This window comes from Entamoeba nuttalli, assembly GCF_000257125.1.
Source record: "Entamoeba nuttalli P19 unplaced genomic scaffold asmbl_3987, whole genome shotgun sequence".
Lineage (NCBI taxonomy): Eukaryota > Evosea > Mastigamoebida > Endamoebidae > Entamoeba > Entamoeba nuttalli.
The window spans coordinates 1-21,046 of record NW_008576477.1 but is presented as its reverse complement, the minus strand read 5'-3'; the positions used below and the strand labels follow the sequence as shown (position 1 = coordinate 21,046).

At 26.2% G+C, this 21,046-nt stretch overlaps 7 protein-coding genes across 7 annotated transcripts; 5 read left to right on the top strand and 2 right to left on the bottom strand.

Moving 5' to 3' along the window:
* Positions 1-796: 796 nt before the first annotated feature.
* On the top strand, positions 797-2,962 carry ENU1_088550 (hypothetical protein; the record flags this gene model as incomplete). The annotated part of the gene is made up of 1 exon (XM_008858941.1): positions 797-2,962. The coding sequence occupies one exon, from the start codon at positions 797-799 to the stop codon at positions 2,960-2,962; it is 2,166 nt and encodes a 721-aa protein (XP_008857163.1).
* Positions 2,963-3,070: 108 nt separating this feature from the next.
* Positions 3,071-3,277, top strand: ENU1_088540 (hypothetical protein; the record flags this gene model as incomplete). The annotated part of the gene is made up of 1 exon (XM_008858940.1): positions 3,071-3,277. One exon carries the CDS (start codon positions 3,071-3,073, stop codon positions 3,275-3,277), a length of 207 nt encoding a protein of 68 aa, XP_008857162.1.
* Positions 3,278-3,700: 423 nt separating this feature from the next.
* On the top strand, positions 3,701-4,615 carry ENU1_088530 (hypothetical protein; the record flags this gene model as incomplete). Its single annotated transcript, XM_008858939.1, has 1 exon — positions 3,701-4,615. One exon carries the CDS (start codon positions 3,701-3,703, stop codon positions 4,613-4,615), a length of 915 nt encoding a protein of 304 aa, XP_008857161.1.
* Positions 4,616-6,576: 1,961 nt separating this feature from the next.
* On the bottom strand, positions 6,577-7,451 carry ENU1_088520 (toxin resistance protein, putative; the record flags this gene model as incomplete). Its single annotated transcript, XM_008858938.1, has 2 exons — positions 6,577-7,253; positions 7,298-7,451. 2 exons carry the CDS (start codon positions 7,449-7,451, stop codon positions 6,577-6,579), a joined length of 831 nt encoding a protein of 276 aa, XP_008857160.1.
* A 1,206-nt stretch (positions 7,452-8,657) lies between these two features.
* Positions 8,658-17,387, bottom strand: ENU1_088510 (hypothetical protein; the record flags this gene model as incomplete). The annotated part of the gene is made up of 1 exon (XM_008858937.1): positions 8,658-17,387. One exon carries the CDS (start codon positions 17,385-17,387, stop codon positions 8,658-8,660), a length of 8,730 nt encoding a protein of 2,909 aa, XP_008857159.1.
* A 274-nt stretch (positions 17,388-17,661) lies between these two features.
* Positions 17,662-19,062, top strand: ENU1_088500 (hypothetical protein; the record flags this gene model as incomplete). Its single annotated transcript, XM_008858936.1, has 1 exon — positions 17,662-19,062. The coding sequence occupies one exon, from the start codon at positions 17,662-17,664 to the stop codon at positions 19,060-19,062; it is 1,401 nt and encodes a 466-aa protein (XP_008857158.1).
* Positions 19,063-20,260: 1,198 nt separating this feature from the next.
* ENU1_088490 (metallo-beta-lactamase family protein) lies at positions 20,261-20,905 on the top strand (the record flags this gene model as incomplete). Its single annotated transcript, XM_008858935.1, has 1 exon — positions 20,261-20,905. The coding sequence occupies one exon, from the start codon at positions 20,261-20,263 to the stop codon at positions 20,903-20,905; it is 645 nt and encodes a 214-aa protein (XP_008857157.1).
* Between the last annotated feature and the right edge of the window lie 141 nt (positions 20,906-21,046).

Below are 21,046 nucleotides of genomic sequence, written 5' to 3'. Positions count from 1 at the left end.
TTTGTTTCAAGTATTTTAACATAGAAAAATTAACAAAATAGATGACATTCAGTTATCAAAAATAACTCCTGTTTATTAACATATTTATATTTAGAACTTTGATTATTTATTTTAATCTATTTCTTTTTGGAATTTCTCCAATTATTTAAATTAATTAAATACTTATTTGTTAATCTTTTGACTTGTTAAAATATACTTTACTTAAGTTAAAGTAATAGTACAAAAACTACAATTAACAAAAAGAATATTTCAATTATTGTTTATTTTAGAAACTAATAAGTTACTTCTTTTGTTATATTACTCATTTGAAAATAAATAATCATTATTTTCACTCTTGCTATATTCTTACTAAATTAATAGACTTTGTTTTTAATTATTATTATTTTACATATGAATTATTTTGATTAATAAAAATTTCCTGAAGACAAACCAAAAAAAGACTATCTAACAACTCATAATATAAACTACTTAAATAAAGTTTATATAATATGAATATCCTTTTGTGTTAATGGGTTTATGAATTTTTAAACCAGCAATGGATTAGATTTTACAATTTTTCCATTTCTTATAAATAAATAATATTCTTTATTAATTAATAAATATCATCATATTAACTCAATAGAAGAAAATATTGTTAATAAGAGATAGAAAGAAATACATAATAATAGATATTAATATTATTTATAAAAAAAAAGATTATTTCCTAATAGATGAATAATACCAAAGAAGTTTTATTAATATTAAACCCTGCTGAAAAGAATATTCTTTTTCAATAGAACTATCAAATTTACTTATAATGCTTCTTATATTCCTCTGTTTCATTCTTTCAAACGCTTTAAAATGCTCTCAATTGAAAATGAATAAGGTTTATTCTGTTGAAGATGCATTTGAATGCATTAACTCAGCAAAAACAAACCCATTATTTAATACAAGAGTTGTAGAAGAAATAAAGAAAGAATTAGAAGGTTATGTTTATAAGGATATTCTTAAAAACCCACCACAACCATCTTTTGATGCCAATTATCATAAATCACTTGATCTTGATCAAGAATTAGCTTCTATTGATGTCAATTCAACAGAAAGCTATAATTTTTTCAGAAGTTTAACATCAGTAGTGTATAATGCACATGACCTTCATTTTTCATTAACTGCACAATCAGATTATGATGGGAATAATTTCTTAGTTGACTCATTTTATTTCATTCTTCCATTTGACATTGTTATTTTAAATGATAAAAGTGTCAAATTTGTATTAAAATCTACTAGTTATAATGTCACTGTTCCTGATGCTGTTAAAAATAATCAAGACATTTCTGTAAGTAAAATTAATGGAAAGAATGTTCTTGAATTTATTAGAGTCTTTGGTGAAGAACATGGAAGAATGAAGTCTCTACATGGTAATTTTGTTAGAGCCCTCAATAGTATTACATTTAGTTCATTAAATTCCATGACATTGTCAAAAGAAGAATTAAGTACTGTATTATCTATTGAGTGGAGTAATGGAGAAACATGTGATGTATCATATCAAATGTTATATATTCCTTTCTATTCCTTAAGCAAAAAGGCACAGTCAATTGTTAATAGAAAATTAAATGGAAATGATTATAGTCCTCTTACACTTGAAGATATTGAAGAAAGACATATTAAAAGAGAAGAAAAAACACCTTATGATCTTCAGTCACGAGATGGGATGTACTCATGTAAAGTAGATCAAGATCAAAAGATGAATATTTTCGTTTTGAAATCATTTTCTTTCAGTGATGAAGATCGTGAAAATTCTACAAAAACACTCGCAGAATGTATTCATTTGTTTGATGAGAACGAGTTTCCAATCAGTGTGATTTTAGTAAAGAATGGAGGAGGATATGTTGATTTAGGAATGGATCTTGCAAAAATTCTTTCACCAACTATAAGTTCTACTATCATTAGTAGTTTCCGAATTAGTGAACCATCTAAACAAGTTTATGAAGCTGAATACTATGAATATATGAATGATACAACTACTTGTAAACCAAGATATGATCCTGTAACTAACAAATATAATGGTGATTGGTATTCTCATCCAGATACTGTTTATTATGGTGATGTCAAACACGTAAAGACTCAAGCCTCATATATGCCAGCTTCAGTTATGGTAGATGCTTCTTTTATTCATCACCCAAGACAACCAACTGATATTGTTGTTTTCACTGATGGTTATTGTTATTCTACTTGTTCTATGTTTACTAAAACATTGAAAGAACAAGGAGGTGCTATCATAGTTGGATTTTCTGGTGATCCTGAAGGAGATTTAGATCACTTTGATGTTGGTCAATCACCATCTTCTGTTGTTGAAGGTACTGAATTAAATACAACTGAAGCACTTGAATTAAGAACAATGGGAATTCGATTGAGATTTAGTTATTGTGAAACTTATAAATTAAATTATCAATTTAATGAAACCATTCCAAGAGAATTTATTGTTGATTCCGTTGATGAAAGAGTTAATATTTATCAATTTAATGATAACAAATTAAATGAATTTACTCAAGAAGCACAAAAAATTATTAATAAATATAAAGAAGAATGTAATAGTAAGAATGATAGATTAGTATTGCTTTCTCAAGAGTGTGATAATAAATCTACTATTGAACATGGTCATGGTGGATTTAAATGTGGAAATGATAATAAGTGGACTAAAGAATGTGTTATTAGTTATTGTGATGAAGGTTATAAATTTGATAGAATCAATCAAAAGTGCATTATTGATGTTTGTTATACACCAGATAATAGTCAATCATCTACCAGTGACTCAAATGATAAAATCAAAGATGATGATATTATAATTTTTATTGTTGTTGGTTCAATTATTGGGATCTGTGTTATCGTTACATTAATAGTTTTAGTGATAGGATTGGTACTGTTCTGTGTTAAAAAGAGACACCATAAATCATCATATAACACATTACCAGACACTAACTAAATTAATTCTTTAAAATCACATTATGGTTTTTATTTCTTTTTAAGTCTTCAAAAAAAAATTAAATTATAAAAAACTCAAACCTCAAAAGAACTAATAAAATTATTTCTAATGGATTACAACAGAATGATAGGTATGCCTTATGGATTCACTCCGTCAGGTTCTGATAGAAAGAATATGAACGGATTTTATAATTCAAGAAATGGTTTAAAACAAGGTTTAGAAATTCATGGACCAAGACAAGAAGAAATAAAATTTGATACAAGTGGTTTTGCAGAAACAAATGGAGATGATTTTACACCAGACATTGAAATTTAAATTCACATTTTTATTTACTTTTTATTCATTTAATTTTAGTATTTTTTCCTATAATGAAACTATAAATTTTTATTAAAGTTCTTACATGAATAATACCATTGGAGGTCAATTAAAAATAATAGAAATAATTCATTTATTACAATGGCCTTATTGGAGTTGTATAAAATGTCTTGAAATGAAAAACAAAATTGAAAAAAAGCATTTATTACAATTTATAGAAGAGCGAGATAAAATGATACGTTTGTATATTAATATTACTGATTATGAGTTGTTAATAACATTTTTAATGTCATAGTTCTTTTATTCTTAGAAAAAAAGACTGATGAAATTAATGTTAATGAAACCTGTCAATCAATTATAAAAGACTTCCTCTTTGAATTAATTAAAAAAGACATTATCAAAGAAGAAGAGTATTTTCATTTTATGAATTTTTTATCGTATTATGAACTAGCAGTATTAAGGTTATGTAATTTTGATATATTTACAAGGGAAGTTGATGATGACTATCAAGAAATTATTGATTGGCTAAAAGAGAATAAAATTACTGTCATAAGTTCAAAAGATTCACACCAAAATATTCAGAAAGACTACATTGAAACAAATGAACTTCAAAACATATTGTCTTCATTATTTCTTTTTGACTTAAGTCAGTATTCTATGAAAACAATTATTTTAACTACTGTTTATTATCTTATTCAATACCGTGATACACAACAACTAGTTAAAAAAAGAATAGATGAAAATATTAAACAACATAAATATCATTGGGATGATATTGAGCAAATTCTTCAATTCATTAAACGTGGAAAGGAGTTAATGAAAAAGAAAAATGAAATTATCAAACAATATGTCTCTTCTTTTAAGACAATTATTAAATATGTTGTTTTCACTGTTTCAGATGAAAAATACCTTGATGAGTTACTTATTCATTATCCTCATCAACAATTTGATGTTTTAGAGTTTACAATTTACCAAATAGAGAAAAATGATAAAATTTATCAATTTTGGAAAATAAAAGAACCTTACCAAATGATTGATTGCTCTTTGATTTTAAAAACTGATGTTTATAGTATTATATTCTTAACAAAAAATAACAATAAAATTTTAAAAGAGTACTGTTATTTATGTAATGGATTTAATTATGTCCATTCAGTCTTTATATTATCTGCTTCTTCCCTCCCCCAAGAACTTAAATATGAACTTCAATCAGCAATTTTAAATAACTTCCCTACAAATAATTCATTTTTGAATTTTACTTTACAAAAAGATCTCCATATATATTTCAAAGAAATTAACTATTCGATCTCTACATCACTAATTAATACCGTTTGCATTTAAGTTAGTATTAATTTTTCTTTTATTTTTTCTTTGAATCTACATTCTTTATGAGCAAATAAATTCTAAATATTTAAAAAAAAAGAAATTATAATAGTGCTACTACTTAATAAAACATACACTCAATAATCTCACTGATTATGTAAATGATAAAGTTAATAATTTAATAAAAGACGTAATAGTATGAAGTAATTATAAATAAAGAAAAGATAAAGAAAAAGATGATGAAATATAAAAAAAAACGTAATAAGAATAAATTAAAATATATGGATAATAATATTAAAGAAATTGAAATAAATAAAATTAGAAAAAGTTAATAAGAAAATGAATTAATCAAATGTTTATAATATAAGAATCTTATTGTATCTGAAGCGTTATGGAATTAACTAATAACAATATTAAAAAGTTAAAATATAAATGAATTTATACAATTTAAAATATGAAATATTTAAAATACGATAATTCAAATATATAATAATTACATCTTCTTTTTTACTTTTAAAGTGTGTCACTATTCAATTTCAATATGTTTTGACAATGGATCAAATATCTAATTAATTATTCTAAATTCAAATCAGTAACTGTTAATAATTCATAAAATTCCAGTTAATAGATTATTGATTTCCTAACACTAAGAATATTTCTAATTACTTTATTAAATAAATAGTAATACAAATTGAAACAATTGTGAATTACACTACACTACAAGTGTATTAACTTAAATTTTATTTAAAACAAAAATAATTAAATATACTATTATTAAAAAATGAAGACAAGTTAATAAACAAAGTTTTTTTTTTAAATAATGAATAACTACTAATAAGGATTAAAAAAAGTGGATAATAACTATTTAACTAAATTTAATTCCTTCATAAAAGAAAAAAAAAACTTGAATCAAAAAGAAGAATCTTAATCAATCTAATTCTATTAAGGTTCTATTGGAAACAATAATTCAGAATTAATAAAGAATATACCAATTAATTAATCAAAACAAAGATTGAATAAATGATGTCTATTGAAAAAAAAAATAAAGAACTAAAATACAAACACTTTTCATAAATAAAAGAAAAAGGCTAACTTTAACATTAAATAAAAATATAATAATACAATTTCATGTTATTTCCGTTAATTTTAGAATCTTTTTTTTATTTATAATACAACTATCCATCTTATTTAACTTTAACTATAAGTAGATTATAATATATTAGAATTAATAATTTATTCAATTTTTTTATGTTGGAAATTCTTTGTTGACTATTTATAAGTAAACTTCTTGATTTATGTCTTTTTGGATTTCTTAAAACAAAGAACATTTAAAAAAAATAGAGTCGAAGGGTAAAAGTATTGGAATTTGTTAACCCAAAAAAAGAAGAGCAACGACATATTAGTCCTATCTTTTGCAATTGTTAGATTGGTAATAACTGTGAAATTAAGTATATAAGGAAATAAAATAAGCCAAAATGTTGAAAAAGAATCAATATTATTATTTATAAAAAATTATCCTTTATAAAAAGAAAAAAATGGAACTTCTTTTGTAGTACACAACACTTCATGAGCGTTGTTCATCTTGATTCTTCTGACACAAACTCTTTTTCTGTACCAATTGAAATACCAAAAGCCAAATACCAAATTTCTATTGATTCAATATCCTCATCATATGCTGAAGATGATGTGATAATAATTGATGATTATATACAAAATTCAAATAATTATCCTCAACGTCCAACAAACCCTTTACCATTTGAAAAAGAGTCAACTTTACCAGAAGAAGATAATCTTAATTCACCTACTGGAACTCCAATTTCTGAAACCAATAATCTTTATTCGCTGTAAATATCATTTTATCTATCAAAAATAATTTTATTTAAACTGTAATTGCCAAAAAAAACAAAGGCTTGTTAATCAATTGAAATAAGTTTTTTTATTGAATTGTTGTATTTAAAAAAAAATCCAATTAATTGATGTTATAAGAAAGCAGAATTAAGGAATGCAACAAATGCATCTCCACCATTATTATCTAAAGTAATCAAGTTTTGCTGAATTAATTTTAAAAATGAACGACGTACTCTATTAATTTCAGCAACTGAAACTTTTCTTGGAAGAACAACTCGAGTATTACTTTGTGGTACAACAATAGGATCACCTCCAACGAATGTTGGTGAATTAACAACTTTCATTACCACCCCAATAATGTCTTGAGTTACAGCATCAATTTGAGTTACAGTGGTACTACTTTCGACAGTGTCTTGTTTTACACTAAAATTAATTCTTCCAGTAAATTTATTAAAAAGAATTTCACAAATTTGTTTACAAGGTAGTTCTTCTCCAGGTTGAATATTAAATAATGGTTGATCCCATTTATGAGATGGTAATGGTACTTCATATCTTTCTATTAATTCTACAACCATTTCATCTGAATATTTCTCTTCTCTTTGAGCATTCCATTCAATACACTTTTCTTTTGGAGCAGTAACAGAAATAGTAACACTTGTTGATGCAATTGACTTACAATGGCATTTTAATTCATATCTGAATGACTTATTGTAATTTAATGAATCTAATATTACGATAGTCTCTCTATTTAAAAAACGTAATACCTGTCCTTTTAAAGCAGTTCTCATTCTATCCTCAGTTTGCATTGCTAAAAAGTGTTAATACCATTCCAATTTCTTAATCTAAACAAACTTTTATATGCTTCTTGTCGTAAAATTCCAAGACTTTCTTCATTAATTAACTCAACTGGAGTTTCTGGATAATTTTCATTGATGTATTTAACAAGTTGGTTTGCAAAAGTAGTTTTACCACTACAAGGATATCCACTTATTAACACAAATGGCATGGAATTAATTATATTTTAAAGTTCAGTTAGTAGGTTTAAACAAAAAGAAAAATAATAAAAAAGTAGCCTATTAATTCATTATCCCTCAATTTTGATTTTTTTGTCACAGAAATGAAGAACCGAATATTTAAATCAAAAACTCTTTTATAGAATCTGATTATAATTATGTATACATTAAAATATATCGAATATTCATTATTCTTTCAAACAATTAAAGTAATAAAAGAGAAGTTAAATGAATATTCATTTATTCTTAGCATCTCTGAATGTCTCGCTACAATAATATAGTGAGAAAGGTATATGCTTAAATTTACTGATTAATAAGTTGACTTAGATGAGTTTAAATATTTTAGGTTAACTAAACTATATTTATTTAATTTCAAAGTTACTAATTTAATTATTAGAATTATACTATAAATGATTTATATTTCTTTTATTTTCTTAATCATTCATTTGTTGTTATTAAAAACAAATTTTTTTTGACTATTAAAAGTTTCAGACTAACTAGAACCTCTACAACTACTGTTTGTTTTGAGAACGTATTTTTAAGAATATGAAAATGTAATAATAAATTAATAAAGTGATATTGTATTATACAAATATAATTAGTTTAAATAAAGGTGTTTATACAAATTAAATTGTAGTTCAGTATTTATCAAAAAATTGAGTGTAGTGTCTTCTATTTTTAATTTACCAATACTATGCAATTAAATGCTTTGTTTATATGGATATTTTTAAGTTATAAAAGTAAATTAGTCTTTCAAAATATTATCTTAGTAATCTTGTATTAAATTATAATGCGGTTCATTAAGAAATATACTTTATTTTAGCTAATTAACATCTATTTATTATTAGATAGATAATACACTAATTGGTAGAGTGGATGAAAAAGACAAAGACATGGAATTTTTTGTTTATTTCTATTTTAGTATTGTTTTTTTTAAACAGAGTCTTTTATAATTTATGATGACTACTAGTCACAACACTTTTTACAATTTCTTAGAGTGTTTATTAACTAAAAAGAAGAAGAAAAGAAGAGAGTTAATAAATAACCAAAAATAGAATTTATTTAATTTTTTTTTACTCTTCTTTGTTATATTGGTGATTCTTTTTCTTTTCATTTCTTATCATCAGTTAAACAAAAACAAATACACAAAAAAATAGAATTGAGAGTATAAGAGAAATGAGATCAAAATAAAGTGTAAATTACTTTAAGGTAACTAAGTCAGAAGCAAATTCTAAAAAGGTTTTACATTGTACAGATGTTGTATTGATTATTAATTTTGATTCTTTATTAAATTGACTGCATTTCATAAATAGTCCATCTGGTGTTTTAGTAATAGTTATAAGAGAGTAATGGTATGGATTTAATTTTCCCTGAGAATAAACAATAAAACGTTTCTCAGCAAGAACCCAAGTTACAGGTCCATTTGAGATATAAGAAGTGATTATATTTCCAAGATTATCTTCTCTCATTTTTCTTGATAAGAATGCTTCATTTCTATCATATGGCTTTAACGAATACTTTGGATTAATTGTTCGGATGTCCCTAATTCGTTCAATTTGCATTTTACCAGTACTTGCCCTAACACCATCAGCTGTCTTTGTGACAAGATCAATTGTACCTACAATTGGTTTAGTAACAAGTCCAACAAATCCTTTGCCAACTCCACTAATAAAACCAGTAATTCCTCCATCAATAGCCCCTTTAATTGGTTGATATACTACTCCTGTAATTCCTTGGAAAACTCCACTTGAGAAAGCAACAAATCCTTTACGAATTCCATCTCCAGTACTTTTAGCCCGTTTATCAGAATTACGTTTTTCAATATAGGCTTTATCAAAACTAAATGATGCAACAAATGTCGATACAGAACCAGTTATACCAGAGATTGATGATGCTGCTCCATGAGTTGCGTTTTGAGCTAACGAAGAAACACCATTTATCATTCCTTTTCCAAATGAACTCACTGAAATAGTTAACCCTTGTGCAGGTTCATAAAAGAAATCATGACAACCAGTAGAAATATCATTCAATAGCCCTCTTGGATTACCTAAGAATGAAGAATATGCAACAAGAAGAATTGCTTGATTAATAATTTGTTTATAATAATGTTCAACAAATATTTGTTTTAATGAAGATAAATCACCGTTAACATTCTTTGCAACGGTTGCATTTAATTTAATTATTGAATCTCTAATATTGAGTAATGAAGAACCTAGTGCATGTAATACAGCAGTAAAAGCATTATAAGGAATAAGTACAAGATGACTTGGTTGCAAACTACAAGAGAAATAAAGGACAATTGGTTGAAGGACTAATGAACTAATGAATGTATAAATATTGCTATTCATTGGAGGAATGCCCTGAGTAACTTCTTTTTGAATTTCTTTTATTTTGAAATGTAAAGACTTGAAGAACTGATAGAAGTCAGCAATAAACTTACTTTCTAATGCTACTGTTACTGGTTGAACTAAAACATTAATGAATGGAAAATAGAAAAAGTTTTGACTTGTTTCGCTCTGAATGACTTGAGTTGAGAAATGAATTGCTGGTAGTGATGTCTTTTGAATAGACAAAAATACCTCTTCTTGAGTATTAACCTCATCACAATCAATTTGAACACTTTCAACATCACATACAACCTCAGAATATTTTGCATTAATACGAACATTTGCTGTTAGGTTAATTAATTTTCCATAACACAATTCAACTCGTCGTTGGTCAATAATATCAATTCCAATAATTGGTGCTTTAAATGAGAAATTAATAATTGGAACTTCAAATACCCCAGTAGTACTAAGGTCAGGATTATTTGATAGAATAAACAATGGGCATTCTCTCATAACTTTTAATTGATCACAAGTAAATGTTAATGTTGTTATACCATCTATAATGAAAGTATAAGCAAAGAATAACGTTGTACCACTGATTATTGGTTCATAAAATTTTAACTTTTTAAGTGAATAGCTCACGTATTTATTTTTCAAGAACGGAGCACAAATAACGATATGGTCAATGTCAATAATGTTGTGAATATTTATTGTTGCTTCTGTATGTGGATCAACAGAAGTAGATAAACCTAAATTATCTGTTTCACTCCATAAATATTGAATAGGTACATCGGTGTCATTAACTATTTTATTCTTACATTTCAATGTTGTTTCATTTTCAATAACAACACACTGCCCAACTCCATAATTTCTAACTGAGATAAACAAATTAACTCGGTTATTGAAATCAGATGATTGAATTAAAGAAACAACACAACTACTTCCAGAAACACAAGTAAATAATTCAGAATAAGGACCTTCTTTATTACAAGCAAGTGTAAATGAAGGGACAATATCACTACTTTTAGTTGGAGGTAGTACCAATGGTAGTATCTCAATTTGATTTGGTTTTGACTCATTTATTGTATTAGTTTGATTTGAGCATTGAATAAAGAGTGGATGTTGTGTTGTATTAATTATATGATATGCATAAGTAATGGTAATAATTTTAATTCCTTGAAATTGTGGATTGCCTGATAACTCTAAATGAATATAATTTGTTTTCTTCTTTCCATTAATACAAAGATCACCTGATGTAATTGATTCTGACTGAAGTGACTCAGATATTCCTTCACACATAATTAATTTTAAATTACATTTATTTAATGTTAATATTTCTCCATTTCCTAAAGGTTGTAGTAATATTTTATTACTTCCAACACAAGCAAAAATATTTTCATCTGTTTTATTATAAACTAAGAATTCACTATCAATAACACAATCCCCTTTATTCCATCGAGCACGTATGGTTGTTCCATTTTTTAATTGATAATAATCAATATCTGAATAACTGATATCTCGTGTGTTGATCCATATGGTTGATCCCTCTCCCTCAAATTGAATCTTTTTACCTAAATTTTTGAATAGCTTCTCTGTTTGACAAGAATCAATGTTATGTGGTTCTTCTTTATTTCCAATACAAATTGTTCGTGGTAATAAATTTGTTATACTGAAGGCATATCGAATGTCAATGAGGAAATCAAAAATTTCAGCATCTTTATATTCATAGTCAGTGGTTATTTTCTCTGACTGAATAAACATTGTTTTCTTTTCGTCCAATGGAATTAATGTAGTCTCTCTTAAATTATCACTATTAATCACAACAGATTGATTTTGAATAACAAGAGTTATATTTTCTTTTATAAACTCTTGTGGAATTGGTTTAGCCTCTCCTTTTTTAAGACTCAATACTTTACTTAAATTTCCTTTGTTGAGCCTAATCTCAATAGGAATATCTAATGAATTTTTAATTGTTTTACATGTTATAAGATATACCAATTGAGAACCATCTATATCATATGTCATTTTACTGAAGAAATAGACTTTATTTTGTAATACATGAAGTTGTGTAATAGTTGTAGTTAATGGAATTTTAATATCTTCATTTCTTATTCTTAGTGTAAATTCTTTAATCTGCTTTCTTTTTGCTTCTAAAGGTAGTTCTACTATAGTGTTTGATAATAATTCAACGCTTGACGTTCCAGTTATGTTTGCATACAATTTTGATGATTCAGTAGTCATTTGATTAATAATTCTAACTGGTTTATATTCACCAACACCAAGAGCAATTTGGTTAAACTGGTCTAGTTCTTTATAAACATCAAAGAAACTATCAAGAAGTTCTTTTGTTACTGAAATATCAAACATATTTCCAAATCCTGTATTTACTGATAAACACAGTCGTGGTTCTCCATGAACAATATCACCAACAACTCTAACAATAACATCAGCCTGAATCCTGTTAAAGACATTTTCATATTCACCAAACTTTTCATTAAAGAAATCAAATGATATTAATGGTGCAATATTAATGACAATGTCGTCATTATAAGTATATAACTTTGTTTCTGCATTAACTACAGTCATTTTATATAATGGAGATAATATTAATGGATGATTAAGAATTAAAGCAAAGTTAGTAATTCCAAATGTACTTTTAATATAAACATTTTTTCCTTTAATTCTGAATGATGATGGATTAGTCAATAAAGTAGCTAATGTTATTATTTTTTTTGTTCGAGGTCGGTCTTTTAATTTTTTCATAACACATTCAAAAATTTTCTTTAAAGTCTTTGCACAACCTAGTAACATCTTAAGATCGTCAAATGAAAATATAAATTTTCCTGGTTGGAAAATGCATTGAGTTGATGCCTCAATTAACTTCTCAGAGAAAAGAATATCACCATGATAACTTAAATCAAATCCTTCATTCAAAATAACACCTTGATATGTTAACTCTCCACTTTTTGCTTGACAACTTTTCCATTCAGCTTTATTAATTGTAAAGAGGAAATTACTTTTATTATTCTTTTTAATAGTAACTTGTCCAGTACCATTTGCTTGCATTAATAGGTATGGGGTATTAATATTTTCATCATCCATAACAAAAATAAAACTTATATTACTTACAATAATAGAGAAAATAAACCAATTTAAGTCACTCTCTTCAACTATTTCTTTAGGACAAATTTCTTCAAATGAAGAGAGAAAGATAACAGAGTCTTTTGTAATATCTGAAGTTGATAATTTGTAGTTATGATATTTATCAAAAGGACATTTACCAATAAGTATTGATTGTCTAAGTAATTCATCACATAAATATTCTGTTTGATGTTCTGAAATATTTAACTTCTTTTTAAGTCGTTGGAATATTTCATTTCCATCAAATGTCGTTGAAACGTTTTCATCTGTTTTAAATTCTTTTTCTTTATTCATTCCATTATTTACAATAGTTTCAATAATGTCTAATACATTTATTCTAACGGGTTTCTGTTTCTTAACAAATTGTTTTTTTTCATGAACTGTTGTTATTTGTGGTGTTAAATCTATTCCAATTAATGCTAAATCACCAATTAATGATGGGATAATTACAATTGATAAACTTTCAATATTACTTTGGCAAAATACTTGTAATGTTGGAAGATACATATCAATTGATGTTGATAAAAATGGTTTTTCTTTAAGTTTACCTAATAACCTATGGAATCTACCTTCTGCAACTGGTCTAGCATCCTCAATTATAATATCTTTTACTTCAATTTCTCCTTCTAAATAAAGGTCTTTAGTAATTTTTACATTAGTTTTAATTCCATTAATACTAGCCAATGCAACATTATTAATATCTCCAAACATTACTTGAATACAAGAAACATCAACGTCTATTAAATAGTTATACTCTTTTTCCTTTCTAGTACTTCTATCTAGGTTTTGTGTGTATTCTTCACTTTTAATTGACCTTCTTGCTCTTGTTGTTTTAATATGATCAAAGACTTTCATAAGAGTTTTGATGTCTAATTTCTCTTTCACATCAAAGAAATAGTCAATCAAAAATTTTACTTGTTTTGCTTTAATATTAACTTGGAGTAATTGCTTAACAATACACTCTACTTTTGTATTTCTTTTAACATCTTCTCCTATTTCCATATTTGTTTTTTCATTACAATTAATAGATAAATTACTTATAATTGGAATAACCTCACTTTTTTGAGTTGTAGTAACATTACATTTATCTACTTTTAACTCGATTTCTTGATTAATTTTATCTTCATTTACATTGATTAATGAATTAATAATAATAATTCCAACTGATGCATTTACAGAATAATTTCCACTAGAATAGTCTTTAAATAAACGAATATGTGGTGAATTTAATTCAATTTTTGGGTTAAACAAACTAACATTATTTAATCCACCTCTTGATTTAATTGAAATACTTTTTACTATAGTTTTAAAGTTATTAGAAAAAGATATAAATCCTCTTACTATTTGTTTATGAATTTGTTCTAGATCAATTGCTTTAATAATTGAATCACTTCCAATAATTTTTAATGATCTTGTAATAAATGATGGACAAATAAAACATTGAACCATATTTAATTTCATAAAGACGTTATGAATAATTAGATTTTTTGTTGAAACCTTCATTCGTGTTTGATTATATTTCATGACAAGTAATTCTTTTCCTTGATAAATTAATACTGGTTGTTCTTTATTACTTACAACATCATATTCAAAAATACATGCTTGACGTATTGATAGGTCAATTGTTGGTGATCCTTTCCATTGAAACCCAGTTTCAATACCTTGTACTTTCATATTACAAACTACAACATTACTGTCTTCAATTAAACATAACCCACATTCTTCAACAATAACTTTCAATTCTATTTCAATTTTCCTTTTAAGTTCATTTAAAATTTTATTTCTTGGATTTTGTATTGAACTTTTCTCTTTAATAGATTCACTTTTCTTTATAATATCATTCTTTGTATTTATTCCATCTTCAATAAATTTAGATTCTTTTAATCTTAACAAACCTTTTCTTATTGTTTTTCTTTTTTCTTCAACACTTCTATTATCTAATTGATATGAAAATAATAAACTCATTCCGTATTTAATTAGTTCACTAATAACTTTTGGTTGAATAACTACTCTCATTCTTCCAATTTGAATTACTCCTTGAACACTAATTAACTCTTCTCCCCATCCAACATGAACATCGGCTAAATAACATTGCCTACAATTTTCTATTTTACTACTAAAAATAAATGGAATTTGTGGTTTTCTATTAACATGATCTTCTAATTCAATACTACCAATTTCTGCTTTACAATCAAATCCATTTGCCTTAATTCCTAGATCAAATCCAACGTTTTCAACAACCAATTTTGTCACCATTTTCTTTTCTGAACTATCACCAATTTGTGCAATTCCAATTTCAAACCTCTCTAAAACTGCTTTAATATGAATTGACTCGGTAGCAACCCTTTTTAATAATGCTTTAACCATTCCTCTTTGTTGTTTTAAAAATTCAACATCATCTAATGATTCTTCTTGTTCATACTGTTTAGGAACAACTATTTCATCCCATCCATCTGTATATTCATTAATATATTCTTTTATAAGATCAATTTTTGCTTTACTTATTTTAGAAACAAATGGTTTAAATGATGTAATAATATCAATAAATGGTCTATTTGGTTCACCAACTAAAACCTCTCCATTGCCACTAATGTTTTGTATAATATAATTAGCATCATCATCAGTACAACTACTATTCTTAAAAGAGGGATATGACGCACATGAAACATCATTAAGAATATAAGCAAACTTTTGTCCAATAGGATTTTCTATAGTAATAATACGTATTTGTCCTAACTTCATTTTCATAAAAGGGGATTCATTATCATTAAAAAATAATGGTAGTGTGATTGTTGGTGCAACAACTTCAACGTCTAATTGAACTGTTGTTTGGTGGTCAGTTAGAAAATCATCGAGCCTATGTGTTGTTATTTGATAAAATTTAGTAAGTTGTTGTTCGACAAAATATTTAACTTGTGAAAGACTAATTTGCTCAGGTAACATAAAAAATTGATAGAGATTCATTAGTAATATTTTATTAATACATAACTCTGTTCCTGCAACACGTACATTAATAATAGCGTCTGGACCAGTTATTGGACGATCAATTGTACATTTAACTAATGGTAATGCTTCAACACTTTTCTTTAAAACTTCTGGATAAGCAGAAACCTTTTCATTAATTGAAGCATAATCACAGGTAATACCAACATGAAATCCTTTTCCATAGATAATACATTTAAAATCAATTTTAGATGCAATAATGCTTAAAATTGTTCGACTTTGATCATTATTATTTAAACTCACTTCTCCAAATTCTAACTCAGCTTCTATATGTAATACTTCTTCTTTATCATCAATTTTAGTTTCATTATTATCGAGCATTTGACAAAGTGCCTCCATTTCTTCTTTTTTCATTCCCATCATTTTCTTTTTCCATCCTCCAGTAAAAGATGCAGCTGCTTTTTTTAATGCATTTTTTCTTAAATAAATAACTTCTTCTTCTCTTAATTTATCATCCATTCTTTTAACCTCCTCAAGGTCTTTAGTTTTATTATCATTTCTCCATTTTATATATACTTCTGTATATTTTTCTTCAATTGATTTAATCACATCTTCTCTTATTCCTTTATTTTCCTCATTCATTCTTTTATTTTTAATAGCTTCTACTGCAAATTTCCACCAGGCTTTTTCATTTCCTATTACTCTTTTTTGTGGTCTTATTCCAAGAAATTTAATTGCTTGGGCATATTCAGATAGTCTACTAACAACACTTAAAAATTCTTGGTATTGCATTTGAGTTAATACCCCTTTAAATATTGGTACCTTAATATAAGCACGAACTTGTTTATAATGTTTTTGAATAAAATCAATAATGACAGTTAACTCTGAAACAGTAGTAATAATATTTTTCTTTGGTATTATATCATTAAACTCTAAATCTCCTTTTCCAGCATAAAGGGATGCTGTTCCTATTACTGCTTCTTTTCTAATAATTCCATTTGGTTGTTCTTTTGCATTTGAAAAAGTAATTTCATTTATTTTAACTCCAATATAATCGTCATTGTCTTTATATTTAATATGAACATTAGTAATTGAAACAATAAGTCCTTCTAATAATTTTCTTATTAACCTAACTTTAGTTCCAGGTTTTCCATTAGTAAGTTTAGTAAATGACTCAAATTCTTCAATACGTTCTAATTTTCTTTTTAATTCTTTTTCAATAACTTCTTTTTGGTCATAAGTAAATTCTTTTTGAGGAAGGCATAATGCGATAACATTGTCAATATCTATTTGAACTTTTAAATCAAATAAGCTGAGTAATTTAACATGAAGAAATTGAACACTTCCAGTAGTAATGCTAATTGGTAAATTTAATCTATTAAATGCATCACGTCTTAACGATAAATTATTTAAAGTAACCTCTCCTTTTGCTATACTTAATTTTAGCGCATCAGGATTTAATTCAATGTATTGTCCTAATAAAGAGGTAAGTGCTTCAGCAACAAATGAATCCAACATTATTGATTTCAAAGTTCTTTTTGCTGGTTTTTGAAAAAAAAAGTTTTATTAAATATCATTTATCTAATTGTTCATATCCATTGCTTTAAAAAAAACTCAATCATTAGGGCTTAGGTGAATCATCACTTCTTGAATTTCATTTATCTTGTAATATCCTATGTATTTTTGATTTTATGAGAAAAGAAATGATTTTTTCGTTATATATCACATTTTAGAGAAAAGAGATAAATAAATTTTGGGATTTAGAACTTAAAAATTTATTGAATCATTTTTCATGTCAATCCCAATAAAAAATATACCCAGATTCAGAATTCCACAAACAACAGAACCAAAACGATCAAATAGCACAAAACCAAAATCACCAGTTCATCAACAACAAACGTTTTATCCAATGCATACAGCTCAAAGAAGAATACCTAATACACAGTATTTCCATACTCAAACAGCTGGAAAACATCCAGGAATACCTCAAGGAAAACCAACTATGAACCAAATCCCTTCAAAATTAACGTTTCAAAATTCATCATACCCACAACAAATTCCTCCTAATTTCAATGAAATATTACAAGGGCCTCTTACATTACAACAATCTCATCGATTTGACTTAATACAACAGAAGAGATTACTTCAACAACAAGTTCAACAACAACAACGAATGCAAGGAATGCAAGGTAAACAACCTATTATGCATACCCCTCAAATGAATATGCAAAGAGTTACAGTCCCACAACAAATTCAACAACAACGAATGCAAGGAATGCAGGGTAAACAACCTATTATGCATGCAACACAAGTAAGTGCCCAGAGGGTTGCGATTCAACACCAATATCAACAAAGAAGTATGACAACAATATCTACTCCAGCACCACGTCCTATTCAACCACCACCAATCACAACAAGTATAACTCAATCGCAACAATTTGTTTCTGCACCACCTATTCCAGAACTTAAGATAATTCCAATGAAAGAAGAATATAAACTAATTGTAGAAACATTAGAACATAAAAATTTCTTAACTTTAAGTGAATTGAAACGAAGAATGCAACAGTTTTTGGCTAAACGAAACCAAAAAATGGAAATTGAGGAAGGGGTATTAGAAATTATATCACAAGCCACATATATGAGAATGCTTGAATGTGTAGAAAAAATTGGAGAAGCAGCTGAGTGTAGAACTGATGCTGAACGATGTGAGTTTGAGATTGAAATAGGAGGAATGGATGTTGGAGAAAAATTACGAAATAATTTAAATATTGAACAGAAAGTCAGAAAAAGGGAGGTGGATGATGCTAAAAAACCTGATGAAGAAGAAGAGACTGACCATATGCAAAACTTTTATGACCGTATTGATGCAAGACTATCTAAGAAAAAGAAACAAGTTATTCAACAAAGAGCACCGTCGTTTGACCCTGTTAAAATGAATAGAGTTAAAAGATATAAAGAGTTAATTAATAAAAGAGAAAGAGGAGAGGCTTTATCTAGAACAGAAATGGCATTTTTAGATGATAATCAAAAAAGAGTTGAAGAAGATATTAAGATGCTTGAAGAATTAGAAATGGAAAAGAAAAGAATGTTGATTAAATTAACCTTAAAAGATTATATATTTGCTAGACATGACATTGGTAAAGGAGCAATGAATCGTACAGAATTGGCTGATTATAGAAAACAATCAAATTGAGTATGTTATTTTATGTTATTAAAATAAGTTTTATTTTAATAATCATATTTTATTTATGTATAAATAATTCTCCTTAAAAATTATAAATAACTTCATTAATTTGATTCTAATTCCATAGAAGTTCAAAATTTTAAATTATACTCGTTTAAGTTTATTTAAATTTAGATAAAACTTTTTTATTAATAAATAAATCAAAAAAGATGAAGTATGTCGTTATATACAAAGAAGAGAATATAAAACAATACGTAGACTTTAATCAATACTCATTCAAATGTGAAAGAATAATATATTGCTTATTAAAACATTTATCACACTATTTTATAACACAAAAATCGTTGTTATTGAAATAGAAATATTGAAAAGAAAAAGAATCACCAATATAACAAACCAGAGTTAAAAAAAAAAATAAATAAATTCTATTTTTTGGCTATTTATTAACTCTCTTCTTTTCTTCTTCTTTTTAGTTAATGTACATTTTATTAGTTTTTGGCTCTATGATTCACATTAGAGAATATTGAAAAAACTTAGACAATTACTTCTCAATAAGAAGAAACTCCAATTATAGATATATCTATTAGTTGACCTTTTTTATTGTCCATTCTATTGGTACACCAAAACCATGAAAATTTTTGGTATTGTCCTTACAAATAAAATAAATGATTATCTATGTAATAAGAAAAGAATAATGAAAATAAAATATACTTCTTTATATTTTCATTAAACCAATAAAACTTATTCCATTGAAACTCGTTATGCTATGAATAAAATACTAATGTTTGTTTTATGACAATTTTATAAAGGAATTGAGTTTTAATAAATGCATGTCATTTTTTAGAGTATTAAAATAAAAGAATGAAATATTTATCTTTTTTAAAAGGCTTTATCTACTGCATTTCTTTTAAGAAAGTTAAACCAAAAACATTATCTTCAAAGAGAATTATTATTGAATCAACCTTCCCTAACTCCAAGAATAATAATTCCGTTTATAGAACCTCATATTTATATTTATTTATATATGATTATTGATTGTTTATTACTATATTATTTAAACTCTATCTAAAAGGTTATACAATCAAGTAATGAACTGCTTTTAAATTAATTAATACAAATTTCTAATTATAAATTATTCTAACAATATGTTATATAAAACAAATATATTCATATAAATAAAAAAACTTCATAACTACAAAACCATTAAATGAAATCGTCATTTTATTATTCCCTTCATCCTACGGGGATGTTCTTGGCTAATTGTATTGTTCTTGGAGACACATCAACACACGAGTTTATTCTTATTGACTGTGGGGGTGACATTTCATCTGCTTTAAATGATGCTGACAAACATGGATTAAAAAAATGCACTGAAATAGTTTGTACTCATGGTCATATTGATCACATAGCTGGACTAGAACAAGCAGTATTAAAAACAAATGCCCAAATTTCTCTTCATTCTCAGGACATTCAGTTATATAACATTGCTCCATTACAGGCAATGTTATTTGGTCTTCAGTTAAAACCACTTCCAACTGTAAAAAGAATCTTAGAAGACCAAGACCGTATTTATGTAGGACAGTATGAAGGTGTTGTGTTACATACACCAGGGCATTCTCCTGGGAGTATTTGCATTTATTTTGAAGAGCCAAAAATTTTAATAACTGGAGATACAATTTATAATGGAAATGTAGGAAATTCTGTTCTTCCAGGTGGAGATACAGCTAAGTTGAAGTTGAGTGTTTTAAGTGTTTTAAATAATACTAACCCTGAATCAATTATTTTACCAGGACATGGTATTACTTCAACAGTTTCAAAGGAAAAACAAAATAGCACAATTTATTACCTGTGAATCTTTTTTGTTTTTTTTATTAATTCTGTCATTACCAGAAATAAAAAACTTTACTAAATGTACTTGTTATGATAAGTTCTTTTTTTAATGACTAGTTATACCAAGAAATACACCACTCTTAATTCACTTCTTTTTATTTTC